Source organism: Rhinopithecus roxellana, chromosome 8 (genome assembly GCF_007565055.1).
Source record: "Rhinopithecus roxellana isolate Shanxi Qingling chromosome 8, ASM756505v1, whole genome shotgun sequence".
NCBI lineage: Eukaryota > Metazoa > Chordata > Mammalia > Primates > Cercopithecidae > Rhinopithecus > Rhinopithecus roxellana.
Window position 1 is genome coordinate 113,241,692 of NC_044556.1, and position 15,174 is coordinate 113,256,865.

The window sequence follows — 15,174 nt, forward strand, 5'->3', positions numbered from 1 at the left end:
AGAATGTATATCCAATGCCTGTACCACCATTGTATCTTGGAAGTAAATAACTTGGATTTGATTTTACAGGTTCATACGTGGAAGGAGCTTGGGCTTGCCTTGAGTTTCAAATGAGACTTTAGACTTGATGTTGGCCTGAATTAAGACTTTAGGGGACTGTTGGGAAGATATTACTATATTTTGCAATGGGAGGAGGATGTGAGATTTGGAGGGCCAAGGGCAGGATGATATGGTTTGGATGTCTGTCTTCTCCAAACCTCATGATGAAATGTAATTCATAGTGTGGAAGGTGAGGTGTGGTGAGTGGTGTTGGGGTCAGGGAATACCTCATGTGCTGCCCTCCTCATGGTAATGAGTGAGTTCTTATTCCATTAGTTCACACAACAGCTGGTTGTTCAAAGAGTGTTGCACTTCCTCCCTTCTCCCCTTCTTGCTCCTGATCTTGCCATGTTATGTGCCTGCTCATACTTCAACTTCAGCCACGGTTGGAAGCTTCCTGAGGCTCTCACCAGAAACTGAGCAGATGTTGGTGCCATGCTTGTACAGCCTGCAGAACCATGAGCCAATTAAAGCTCTTTTCTTTATAAATTACTCAGTCTCAGGTATTAATTCACAGTAATGTAAAAATGGACTAATACAGTTTCTCATAAGAAAAATGGAGTAAAAATTCTAGTCTCATAAAATCAGATGTGCAAGATATCTGGCATAGTATCCAACAAAAATATAAGCAAATTAAATTTGAAGTAAGAAGGAAATTCTACCATAGAAATTAAAAATAAGTAGTAGAAAGGACTCAAGTAGTAAAAAGAGGAAGTTCAGAAAAAGATAGGAAAGATTAAGTCCAAGAACAAATGATATAAACATATCAAAAACATAGAATTGTGGAACATCAGAGACAGAGTAGCTACAAAGACTCTGAAGGAAGAGAAGCTGGACTTTGGAAGCCAATGTAATAAAAAATGTAGAAATTATTTGGAAATGTAAAGGAAACATCCAGATGTATGAAGTCATTAAATACTAAAGCGAGACAACCATGAACAAAATGAGCCAATATTAGGCTTCCATAAGTGGACATTAAAGCATAACGTCAAATGTTAGTAAAGAGTTCCAGACTTTGGGGAAACAAGAGTGACAGATGGTCCAGCCGGCTGCAATCTGCGATCAAACACCTTTTTTAAACAAAGAAAGCTAGGCAAAGGCTTTATATGCAAGCCTGAATGGCAAACTAAAAAACAGTCCTTCACGTATGTGCTACTATATCTTTCTCTTTTTTCTTAACCACTTAGATAAACTTTGAACCTGTTAGCGTTAATCTCTAATGAGAAGGATTTATTATTGTTATTACTATTATTATTGTTTTTAGAGCTGGGGCTTTGCTCTGTCACCCACACTAGAATGCGGTGGTACAATAATAGCTTACTGCAGCCTTGAACATCTGGGCTCAAGTAGTCCTCCTGCCTCAGCCTCCTGAACAGCTTGGACTAGAGGCACACACCACCACAGCCAGATAATTTTTATTTTTTATAGAGATAGGGTCTTGCTATGTTTCCCAGGCTGGTTTCAAACTCCTGGCCTCAAGCATTCCTCCCACCTCTGCCTCCCAGAATGCTGGGATTACAGGAATGAGAAACTGTGCCCAGCAAGAATAACTCTAAAAGATTATATTTATGTATATATGTGTGTGTGTATATATCATATATAAAATATATATTATCTAATATATACATATTAGAGAAATGCAAATCAAAACCACAATGAGATACCGTATGTATAGTATACATACACACACATTTATAACACAGATCTCCAATACAGAGCACACAGATATCATTGAAGATTTTTTCTGTCTCTATTACCAGCCCTGAAAAGATACTATAATGCTGAGTTTGTTAGCAGCACGCTGCAGAATCTGGTATAAAGAAGGAACTACGGAGCTGGAGGTGGAGACCCATGCTCTAGGCTCAGCTCTGCCAGTACTATCCATGTGACTTTGCCAAGTCCCTTAAATTTTCTGAGCTTCAGACTTCTTATGTGTGAGATGCACACTTGAATCCTACCTACTTTAACCACATCACAGTGTTGTGATGATGATCAAGTGAAATACCACAGGGAAAAGTTACACAAATAGTAGTTATTATTAGGTCATCGAGTAGACTGTGGTGCTGAGGAGGCCAAAGCATCTGCAGTAGATGTCCGGTAGACCAGCTAACTGTCCATAATCATGTGTCAACTGGCTAAGTTATGTTTTAGGCTTTCAGAGCACAAGAACACCAGGAATAAGGCATGGTTCTATGTCTTTTTCTAGCTCACACTTAGGAAATGGCGGAGAGAAGGGAGTGGTGGGATGGAAATAAGGACATATTACTGCTGTCTCTCCTGGTGATACCTGCTGCTTACTTTCTCTGATCATGTCCTAATGATTTTCACCAGGAAGATAAAAAAGGAAGCAAATTGGCCTGGACGAGGATCTGAGAAAATAGCCTTATTCTACAGGTTATAAAACCTTTTTATCTGTTGTATTTCATTTACTCCTCATCACCTCACCGTGTTATAGAAATCTAGGTATTTTCATTTTTGCAATAACAAAAAGAGGTTCGGGAGTTAAGTTACTTGTGCTGCGCAAGATCACATAGAGAAAGAATCTACCCTACAATTAAAATTTTGTGACTCTGAGCCACATAATACTAATCCAACTAGAGGGAGGGAGATGATGGTGGTAATTAGAAAAGCCATTCTTTCATCCCTAAAGCCTCATATTGCCTATACACCATTTAAAAAAAAAATTTAGTTTTATTTTAAGTTCTAGGGTACATGTGCAGGTTGTGCAGGTTTGTTATATAGGTAAATGTGTCCCATGATGGTTTGCTGAACCTATTAACCCATCACCTAAGTATCAAGCCCAGCATGCATTCGTTATTTTTCCTAATGAACTCCCTTCCCCCAATCCCAACTCCTGACAGGCCCCCAGTGTGTTGTTCCCGTCCCTGCGTCCGTGTGTTCTCATTGTTCAGCTCCCACTTATAAGTGAGAACACCCAGTGTTTGGTTTTCTGTTCCTGCCTTGGTTTGCTGAGGATAATGGCTTCCAGCTCTATCCATGTCCCTGAAAAGGATATGATCTCATTCCTTTTTAAGGCTGCATATTCCACGGTGTATATGTACCTCATTTTCTTTATCCAGTCTATTATTAGTGGGCATTTGGGTTGATTCCATGTCTTTGCTATTGTGAATAGCACTGCAATGAACATATATGTGCAAGCATCTTTGTAATAGAATGATTTATATTCCTTTGGGTGTATACCTAGTAATGGGATTGCTGGGTCAAAAGGTATTTCTGGTTCTAGATCTTTAAGAAATCACCACACCATCTTCCACAATGGTTGAACTAATTTACATTCCCACCAATAGCGTAAAAGCATTCCTATTTCTCCATAACCTCACCAGCATCTGTTGTTTCTTGACTTTTTAATAATCATCATTCTGACTAGCATGAGATGGTATTTCATCGTGGTTTTGATTTGCGTTTATCTAATGATCAGTGATGTTGAGCTTTTTTTCACATGTTTGTTGGCTGCACGAATGTCTTCTTTTGAGAAGTATCTGTTCATGTCCTTTGCCTACTTTTTAATGGGGTTGATTGTTTTTCTTCTTGTCAATATGTTTAAGTTCCTTATAGAATCTGGATATTAGAACTTTGTCAGATGGATAGATTGCAAAATTCTTCTCCCACTCTGTAGGTTGCCTGTTTGCTCTGATGAGAGTTTGTTTTGCTGTGCAGAAACTCTTTAGTTTAATTAGACCCCATTTGTCAATTTTTGCTTTTGTTACAATTGCTTTTGGTGATTTTGTTATTGCAATCTTTGCCCATGCCTATGTCTTGAATGATATTGCCTAGATTTTCTTCTAAGGTTTTTATAGTTTGGGGTTTTACATTTAAGTCTTTAATTCATCTTGAGTTAATTTTTGTATAAGGCATAAGGAAGGGGTCCACTTTCAATTTTCTGCATATGGCTAGCCAGTTCTCCCAGCACCATTTATTAAATAGGGAATCCTTTCCCCATTGCTTGTTCTTGTCAGGTTTGAAGATCTGATGGTTGTAAATCTGCGGACTTAGTGAGTTCTCTATTCTGTTCCACTGGTCTGTGTGTCTGTTTTTGTACCAGTACCATGCTGTTTTGGTTACTGTAGCCTTGTAGTATAATTTGAAGTTGCGTAGCATATACACCATTTTCTGATGTCTGTACCTACAGTTCAAAGAGTCACTGATTTAGCTTTTACTAAAATATGCCATCTATATCTTTGGAATCTCTTTTAAGTCTGTTGCCTATCTTGAGGAAGTAGGTTCTGAGTAAATTCATTCATTTGGATTTCAATTGCCTTTATCTTCACAAGCAAACACTTCACAAGCCTACAGGCTGCTAATTAATAAAACACAAGGCCCTTCACACAAGCTAAAAATATATGTTATTTTGTTTCCTCTACCTATATTTAGTCATTCGAGAAAGACTGGACCGGGAAAATGTGGCAAAATGAGAGACACAATTCCTAAATGTCATTAAACCTTTTTAGAGAAATAAAGTGCAGTTTTAAAGGAGTAAGATAATCCCCCTATAACTGCTCACCCCCTTAAGTGAAACAGAATGATATTAAAATGGAAAGTCACAATAGTTACCTGCTATAAAGTAATAATAAATAACTCATTTATTTTCTCAATGGTTAGCAAATTGGCTGGGGATGTGCAGGGATAAAGAACCCAATAGGTATCTAATCTACTTATCCAGAAAAGGAGCAAAGCCACAGAGTCAAGGAAATTTGATATGTAGCTACTTTAAAGGAGACAGAGTAGGTAACTATCTGCCTGGAGTGGTTTGGGGTTATCAATGGTCCCAACAGCTTCCTGTCTGTCTTGGTACCAGCCTTCCCTCCTCTCTGACTTGGTATTCATCACATTGGATAACATCGGGATGTGGGAGGGATATTGTTTCCTGAGGGCAGTTAAAAGACATAGTAATTTTAATTTCTTTTCTTGGCCTATCTTCCTAGGAACTTAGGAGGAGATGGGTATCTGAAAGTTTACATGTCCAGATTTTTTTTTTTCAGAAGTTAAAATACTAGACATTGACTCTTTCAACACACTTCAAAGAGAATTCTCTAACCATCTGAAACATTTATCTTATCTAATTTATAGAGACATATCTTTAGTGAAAGTATGCCAAACTAGAGGAATATCACCCATTTTGGCTAATTGGGGTCTGATGGGTGTGAAGGAAGTCTTCCTGGGGAAAATGACATCTGTGTGCTAAGTCTTAAAAAATGTGTAGGTGTTGGCTAGGTGAAATAGAGGGAATATAGTGAATAGTACTGGCCTGTGTATAGCCTACAGCGTGAGAAAGCTTGGTGCATTTGGAGAGCTGCAAGAAGTTGCTGACGACTGGCTGGTTTAGAGAACTTTATCTCTCAGGCTGAGGTTTCAAGACACTATTCTCCACAGCAATGGTAATCAAAATTTTAGAATTATAACAACATTTTAAGACTAAGAGTGGTTTTTGAGGGCATCCATATATGATTGGCTATAATATCATTATCTGTTCACTTAAAATATTCAAAATGCAAGCTGACAGAAATTCAGAAGTTTCTAAAGTGAATTTGTATTTTACTATCAACAATTGAACCTGAGTGAGTTTAAAATAATATATGGGCTGGTCATGGGGGCTCACGCCTGTAATCTCAGCACTTTGGGAGGCCAAAGTGAGAGGATCACCTGAGATCAGGAGTTCAAGACCAGCTTAGCCAATATGGTGAAACCCATCTCTACTAAAAATACAAAAATTAGTCAGATGTGGTGGTGCATGCCTATAGTTCCAGCTACTTGGGAGAATGAGGCAGGAGAATCGCTTGAACCTGGGAGGCAGAGGTTGCTGTGAGCCAAGATTGCACCACTGTACTACAGCCTGGCTGACACAGTGAGACTCTGTCTTAATAATAATAACAATAATAATAACATATAGATATGTGAGGTGTTATTCAATCAATGGATAGTGAAGGATACCCACAGGGATTTATAGACTAGACAAGTCTTTCTCTGTCCTCTGTGTCTGAAGACTACAGGAGGCTGTAAAGCCTGGAAAACTATTGAAAGGTTTGAAACAGAAGAATAACATAATCAGATAAATGCTCTAAATTATTTCCTCCCTTGCCACAAAAAGCAGTTAAAGATTATATATAAAATTAGATTTTATATATATATAAGATTATATATAAAATTAGTGTTACCTTTTTATAAGAATTTTCATTTAAGGGAGAATTCTTAAGAGATGGACAATACTTAACAAAATGGAATAAATTGCAGATGACAGTTTGCAATGGGTAGTTGGGAAATTTAGTATGAGAACTCTGCCAGTTCTTCGAATCTCAGTAAAGAATAAAGCAAATACATGATCATTGCTAGAGTAATATTTAGGATAAAAGACTTATGTGTGCATAAATCTTCATTACCTGGTATTGTCAGAGAATGGAGATGCATATAATGCATATGAATTACCCATTTTCATAAAGTAACACTACAATAGAGAGACCTCTCTCTTCCTCAATCAAACCAGTCTTCTCAATCAGAACACCCTTTGTTTCTGGGCTGTATTCAGAAAGATTTTAAGAAGCAAGCAATATGTGTCATCCCATTGGAGTTATTTACATTAAAGAATGAATGGCTTTTAACTTCCTAATAGCACATTTTACACTTAAAGGAGTAGTTTGCTAACCCAAAAGGCTAGTTAGTTGAGAAAATTATTACAGAGATATGGGAGAGGAGTCTAGTTTGAGAAGCAGGATGTTTTGGGGTCAACTCTATCCTATCATTTCTCTAGCGTCTTATAGTTCTTTGATATCAACTTTAAGAATGTCCATTATTATGGTTATAGATATGTAAATGTGACATAAAATGAATTTTATTCCAGAGAAAAAAAACCACCCACACTAGGAATCAGATCATATTGTAAATATTATGGCATTATACAGATGTGTAACTCTGGACAAACATTTCACTTCTATGGGCCTCAATTTCCTCATATATAAAATGGAGATTGGACTGGGTACGGTGCCATTGTAGGAGGGCAGAGTGGTTTTTCATGTGTGATGACCATTTCCTGACTGATCACTATTAGTAATTCGGCTGATATGACTGGTCAGGCGAGTAGGTTGCTCCTTTGTTCCCTGGACTCTAAGTGTCTGTGCCTGCCAAGCTGCTGGCGTCTAAGCTGAAAAGAATCTGCACAGAGAGGAGGAGTGAACTTTCATCCTGGGCATATGAGAGCATTTGTAATGTCTATTCCGACTCTGACATTTTCTGTATCTGGACTTTTTCTTTTCTTTTCTTTTTTTTTTTTTTTTGAGATAGAGTCTTGCTGTGTTGCCCAGGCTGGAGTGCAGTGGTGTGATGTTGGCTCACTGCAACCTCCGACTCCCTGGTTCAAGCAATTCTCCTGCCTCAGCCTCCCAAGTAGCTGGGATTACAGGCATGCACCACCGCTCCCAGCTAATTTCTGTATTGTTAGTAGAGATGGGATTTCACCATGTTGGCCAGGATGGTCTCAATCTCCTGACCTCACGATCTGCCCACCTCGGCCTCCCAAAGTGCTGGGATTACAGGTGTGAGCCACCGCTCCCAGCCTAGACTTTTTCTTTATCACCTTCCTTGCTCATTGTTAGTTGAATTGCTTGAGAAACTCAAATAGTATAGAAGTTAAGGCTTTTGTTTGGTGAAATTAAAATAGTCAAAATAAATGTTCAGTTAAAAGAAATAAGGGAACATTAATCTTCATTCACACTTATTCATGAAAGTGTCTAGGCTCCAATTTTTGTTTAAGTGTCTCTTCTGTTTTCCAAGAATTCTGCTTGGAAGCAAAGAGGCTTAGGGCATTTAGCAGCAAAATCTGAGGCAGGCATCTATTTCTCACTTGTCACAGACAGTTCCTTCTAGTGGCAGTCACAAGGCATCACTTTTTCAAAGCATAACTGACCTTCAAAATTGCCTATGGGCATACCCACCCCTGTACCCCTGTCATCAACAGCATTTTTCTATGGTGAAAGTGACTTGAAAATGTGACCTCATTAACAGAGACCAGGCTAACCTGGCCATGACGACTGGCTGCTTTCACCTTCCTTGTTTTAAAACTAGGTTTACTTTTAAATAAAATTTTCATTGATATCTTTTATTGCTTTAACAGGTTAAACTGTTAAAAGAGGGCAAGATTTGACCAAAAAGTGGAAAGGCATGGAAAGTGTTCTAGGAACTTGCCAGATGAGACTAATTCAAATGCAGAATGCAGTGGAGGCATTGGGAAGCCATCTGAAAAGGTAATGAACTTGGTAAGTGGTTTATAGGCAAAATAATTTTCAAGGTACTGCTGATTTAGGAAATGTAAAACTGGTACAATATGCTTTAGAAATCTGATAACCTGGAGAGCTTGGCCTATCTGACTTTGACAGATGGTAAAATGGGTTCCCGCTTGAAGAGTGGTTAATTTAGCCTCTTTTGCTCAAGTTAGAGCCAATAACCCTAATGTCGTGAGGGATTATATGGGGTTACTTTTGTTTATCAGACCAAATGGGCATCTGAGAGACAGTCAAACTGATCTCTAATCTCTGTTCTGTTCTGCTACTGATTTGCAGAGTGACCTCGAGAATGTCACTTCTCTGTAGGGGAAACAAAGAGGTGTTGATGATCTTTGCTCTAATAATAGTTTTTGGTGAAAACTCTTGGAAACTCATTCAAGATAATTAAAATAAAGAAAGAGTAGGTGGTATTGAAATGATTCAGGGCATTATATCTATATTAAATACAGCTAGGCCTCATGGGACCTGGGAATAAAAATTAAGAAACTTACCAGAGACCAAGACAGACACTCTCTTTAATCTCTCTTTGTCTGTCTGTCTGTCTCTCTCTCTCTCTTTCCATGGTTTCTCCTTGTAAATCTTCTTCTAATGCTTTTTTCTGAACATAAACTTTCCCCTTTTACCCAGTCCCAATCCCACTAGTTGTATGATCCCCTTTTACCCAGTTTCAATCCCACAATATCTTAACTACCTGAGCACCAAATCTACGGTCACAGAATTAAGCTGCTTACAGTGGCATCTGGATTTCAAATCTTTCAGATCTTTCACCAGGGGAGGAAGAGAAAAGAATTACTATACTCACTGAATATTGCAGGATCCAAGTGATATAATATGTTAAGTCAGTTTCTAACAGTGATGGCAGCAGAGTCAATAAATTATTGTCACCTAAATCCAAGGGAAAGTAGTCAACAGAGTTTATAAAAATGGGGCACTTTGTATTTCCCTGAGTTTTGCATGTCAGGCTGTATTACAGTTGTCCTTTATTAGTAAGCATCTTCCCAACTGATCAAGAGCTCACCTGGTGTACGAAGCATGGTGAAAGCACAAGTGTATCTTAAGGAATAATGTTTCATATAGAAAATACTTGGGAGTCAAGAAGGACTCATGTGAGGCTGTTATATAGATATATATTTAATATAATATGTGTGATTGTGGTTACAGATACATATTTGGTGCTTTATTTATCCAGAAGCATGAGTCACATAGTACATAAAGTATTGAGTACAAAATTCTAAAGATAAACACAATTGTTCTTGAATTTAAAATGTGTGGGATAAATGCTTACAAATGGATTTATAAATCTTTCACTTCTACTTCATTCTCCGGGCTGTGTCTTCTGAAGATGAGTTGCTAGTTGCAACATTAAGAAGATAGCTCCTTCAAATCCTGACACTATATGACATAGAAAAAACTTTTGGCAAATATTTATTCAGATTACTTGTCTCCAGTGGCAAATTTCTCAGCATTTCTCTTTGTTTTGTCTATGCCTTAGCCTGTACTTTTTTCTAGAAAGGAAGTTAAATGCTTTTAACTTATTAATTATTACATAATTGAAGTTAGACCCAAATATGTTAAATATTTCCTCTTGCAAAAGGAGAAGAGGAACGGAGAAATAGGGGCAAGGTGGGGAGGAAAAAATACCTCAGGTGAGAGAACAAGTAACTTGCAAGAGGCTTATCAAACTGTATATAAATGTTGAAGAGGCTGATTTGTAGTTTCTCTACTAGAAAAATAATAAGATTTATTATTAAACCGTGAGTTGAGAATAATATTCCAAATGTTTGTTGTTGTCATTGTTGTTGTTGCCTATTACTCTCTGCTGTAAGTTTCCATTCAAAGCCAGGAGTGTTTTCTCAATTGGAAGAGTTGATCATTTTAGTTCGGGGATGGGTAAGTGATGCTGGGAAAGCCTTTCTTTAAATATTAATTGCTCTTGTTTGCCTTAGAATCTATTTGGTGAAAAGTGTGTTTAACATAACAGTAGCTGCTAAATTGTTAACTAAAGAGCCTTGTGCAAAGCAAGTGTTCAATACATCTTTGTCTAATAGAATGAAGAGACTATAAACCAGAGAGGTTTAATAGTAATTGAGCCAGGATAAACCAAGATGCACCAAACTTTATGTCCGAAACCTACATAGAGTTGCCTAGTCCTTGGGTTTGGATGCTTGGATGTTGGAAATTACATTTTCCATTCTCTGCTTTCTGGCACATGCAGCCAAATATGGACAGGAGACCCTCAATATTTACTCACTTTTCTGGTCAAGACTTTCTAGGATGTTAAAATCAAAATTTACATCTAGCTGCATTGCAAGTCAGGAAGTACTTTCCTGCAAATATGGAAGATGACAAAAGCCAGTTTCAACCAAGCTGAGCTGCTCTTAAATATTTCCCAGCAAAGGGATTAATTTCATAGGTCTGGGCATTTACTTTTTAACCACTTCCCTTCTCCCTTTCTTCCTTTTCTTCTCATGACCATTCCCTCCTAAACTTGCTAAATTCCCAGGAAAAAGGGGAAATGACCTGCTAGGGGGAACAGTTTCAATAATGAAATCATTTCTCTGAAATATAACTGGCTTTTTCAATGATTCTCAAATTTGTTATTGGATAGGCAGTTTGGTAAACCTACAAGGGAATGCTTATTAGTTTATCTATTTATTTGTTAATGGCCCAGTTTTTATTGAAATGTTTGCATGTCTATTACTCTTTGGAAAATAATTAACAGCTCCATCCTATTCAAATGGCTTTGTGTACAGAGTACACATCAACCAAATAAAATCCATGGCTTTGTAAAGGATAAAAATAAAAATAATTTCTTTCACCAAGTTATCCTTGGCACTGAATTCTACTTAAAGTATAATTCATACAGTAGGGAACTGGAGTACATGGAGTATGGAGAGTAGGGCACAAAATGTTTCCATACATTTGACTTTATTGATTTGAAAGCAAAGTCACTGAAATGCCTCAATTAGTTCTGCATTTTAAAAGGTGTATACCTGGAAGAAACAAAAAAAAATGTGTGCATGTGTGTGTGGCGGGGAAGATGGAAGGTTATTCACATACTTGAAGGCTATTCACACTGCTTTAACAAATAAACATGGAACATACCTCCTAATTAACTGTAGAGTTAATAGTCTGTCTCTTTGTCCTGATGTAATTGAGATCTTAATCCAACCCCAACCCTAAACTATATCAAACCCAGGCAGAAAAATTGAAGTTACAGGCAATTACCTGGGCTAATCTTAGGTTTGTTTCTCAACAGTGAGAACCATATTCTCCTATTTCCATTGACCACAATTTGGTTCCGCCACCTTTCTACATCCTCAATGCACTCCCAACTGTAGTTACATTTTCACAGGGGAGGAAAACTCCAGCACAACAGTGTTCTTGCATCAAGCTTCATGCTTTCCCAGACATTTATTTACTCAAGGGAACGTGGAGAGGAAGAGGAGGAGGGAGATGGAGTGACAAGTAGATGTTACACATGTTTTTCTTGTGGGAGAAAGATCACCCCATTTTTTCTAATTTCCCAGAATTTAAAAAAATGTATTTTATCTGTATTAACATGGAAATTACTAGTAACACAGGATTTTTTTTTTCTCTTTTCTAAGTTTCCAAAAACTTTCAAAAGTGTTCAAAGAAATTTTCTAGAACAATTTTAATATGTTAGATTTCTCATGTGGGGCTGGAATATTTGTATTCTTTTTAATTTTATTACTTCATATATTAGAAGAGTTTCTAATATGTGTATGAATACAATTTTAAATGTAAGATTATATAGCTGTAGATACAGATAGATAGATATATGTAGATATATAGATATAATGTCACAATATCACTATAAGGCATTCCTTCTTCCATTCTTTTTATATCTCCACAGAACTGCTCTCATGGGGCCCTTTCCTGCCCTCTACCTCCCACATTCAGCTTGTTAAAAGGTAAAAGCCCTTCTTATTTTCCACTGAAAAGTCTACCCACTTTCACAGGGTGTCCAGTCAATTTGTGAGTACAGTCCATTGGAGTCTTCATAACATCAGCCCTCTAGGTGAGATCTGTAATAGCTAGTTACTTATCTGGGAATTTTCAAACATTTGGATATTTCAAATAATGTGAATAAAATACTTGAATTTTAAATAATTGTTTCTTCAAATGTTTTAGCATTAATGAAAAAATAATGCACCAAGATTTTGGATTTCAAACATTTCTAGCTGTATGAGAGAGTAAAGGGTTGGCACTTTATTAACTTGGTGGCAATGTAGACAGATGTTGAAGCTGGTACTGGAAGTGCACTCTGGAAATTTTTGTCTGAGTTTCTTGTCAATCCTACAGAATTGCATGCAATGAGAACTTCATGATTGCAGCGTTGATCTGGCCTAGCTCTGGACTGCTTGATGAAGGAGTTTCTCTGAAGTGAGCAATACTGGCAAATATGAATGAATTCATACCACTAGCAATTGTTGACAGAACACCCAGCCACTCTACCCATTTTCAGAATGTGAAATGGCAAGTATTCAGCAGGGCAAATTATCCTTGAAGTCACAAAAATAGGGAAAATCCAACAAGCACAGTCAGTGTTTACCCGAAGAATACAGTCTCATAGTTGCTTCACTTTCAACATTCTTAGGAAATAACCAAATAAATGAGCTACAAATATGGGAAACTAAGAGTGTGTGAATGAAAAAGAGCAACAGAAGGAGGAAATACAAGACTAGACAATGTAGTCTTCTACTTAACATTTCAGAATTTTATTAATCCTTTAAAAATCACCCTCTTTCTTTTGAGTTAATATCCTCATCTCGACTACCATCATACATGGTTTAGTTTGATTCTGTTACTAAATTCTGTGAATCATTATTTAATCAAATCTACTAAATATTAGAAAAAATTCTAGCAAGACTTATAATCATGAAATACAGAATTAAAAGTTTAAACCTACCAAAAGTCCTATGGCCTATCATTTAGCTGTGAATGAGGCATGTCAGTAGTATAAATCTGTGCTTTTGACTGTAAGTAAAATTTACTAATGCAGGAAGCAAAATACTGAGGGAATACTGGGGTTGCTAAAAGATTACTTTTTTTTTTTTTTTTTTGCAAAATGCAGTGTACCTTAAAAGTGTCTCACCTAGAAGGCCTCTACCTGTAGTCATATTTATTTTTCTAAAGACAATTTTGTGTTTTGAAGATAAATGTCATTAGTCTATGATAATAGCATGATAGGACAATTAGCCATTTTAGACTTGACCATATTTTCTCTTCTTAGTGTATAGCTGTCTTGATATTTAGGTGGGAGACTGCTCCAATGGAGCAACAGTTTCATTTTACATGATTGGATTTAGAAATTTATGAATTTTAAACATATAAGAATTTTAAATAATTTGAAAATGGAAACATTTGACCTATAGTCTAGGAGCATAAATACATTTATAAAATACTTCATTGTTCATCTTAGGTCATTGATTTAAAACAGAATTTGGTAACTATGGGCAGGGGAAGGGGGCCAGTGAGGAAGGTATAAAAGAGAAATCTATATGAATTGTGCTCAGATTGATTTTGTATAAACACAGTATATTCATGGTTGTATCTCTTATTAATAATACCCAGCTAACATGAAGGTGGTGCCAGGGAAGGATCAATATTTTAAATAACATATTTGCTTAAAATATCATACAGTGGCTGCTTCATAAAAATCTTATAACCTTTTATTAACCAAGTTCAGAAATAATTAGAGGGGTGATCTCCCTGGATCAGAACTGAAACAAGTGAGATCAATTAAGCTCCTTTGAAATAGGTCTGTCCACACTTATATTCTGTTTTAGACCAATTTAGGTGGAAATCTATTACCTAAACCCACATTCATTGATATCATATTCTTGTCTTATATTTCTTTGCCTTAGGCAGGATTTGTCTGTGATTCTGACTGGTCTGACTACAAACTGAAGATATCTTAATTAATAACAGGGCAGGAAGAATTGAGTGGGGAAACAAGGCCTTTGGACGGTAGATAAGTATCGAAATCTATGTGGGCAAAAAGAGTAAGCAACATCCCCTGGGATTTTTCCATGTGGATATCATTGAGCAAAGCTGCTGTGGGAAGATATGTAGATTAATGGGAAATGCAGGGTTATTATGGAGGAAATAACTCACAGGATGATTTCATAGCCTGGTTAGATTACTACTTGATTAACTCCTGATAAAACTCAGAGCGCACAAAGCGAGGCAGAGAATCCTTTTCCATCAGGGCATGGATTCTTTTCTGAGCCATGTCAAAGCTGCTCAGGGAAGGTTCCACCAGGTTCTTCATTGTGATGTCCTTAGTGAAGTGGTCAATATTCACCTGTGGGCCAGGAAACAGGGTCACTACATAAGCCTAGGTTATAGAATTTGATGAGGCATGAAGAGGGAGTTAGAATTTCTTGTCAATAAAACATAGGAGGGGAGGAAAGTCATTAAAAAGTGAGACATGTCACTTCTCACTTTATAGGCAATGGATTAAGACAGTTGATGTTCCAACAGATGCATCCAAACCGGTATTAGACACCCACCAGGTGTCAGACCTCCCATAGAAGCTAACACACACATTACTTATTTAATCCTTGACGACAATCTTGAGAATGATTCTTCCCCTTTATAGAAAAAAATATGTATATGCAGAAGGTTAAGTGGCTTCCCCAAGATCACAGAACTGATATGTGTATTTGAATCTAGAGAATCAGAATTTGAATCCAGGTATCCTGGTGCCTTTTTCTTTTCTTTTCTTTTCTTTTCTTTTCTTCTTTTTTCAGATACA

The 15,174-nt window shown here is 37.0% G+C and overlaps 1 protein-coding gene across 1 annotated transcript in view; it reads right to left on the reverse strand.

The window, feature by feature from the left end:
- Nucleotides 1-9,500: 9,500 nt before the first annotated feature.
- The window catches only part of RGS5 (regulator of G protein signaling 5), a 60,301-nt gene continuing 54,627 nt past the window's right edge, over nucleotides 9,501-15,174 (reverse strand). The window contains exon 5 of the mRNA XM_010373356.2: nucleotides 9,501-14,721. Within this exon, the coding sequence (XP_010371658.1) occupies nucleotides 14,560-14,721 (162 nt within the window). The 3' untranslated portion in view covers nucleotides 9,501-14,559. The remainder of the gene's footprint in view (nucleotides 14,722-15,174) is intronic.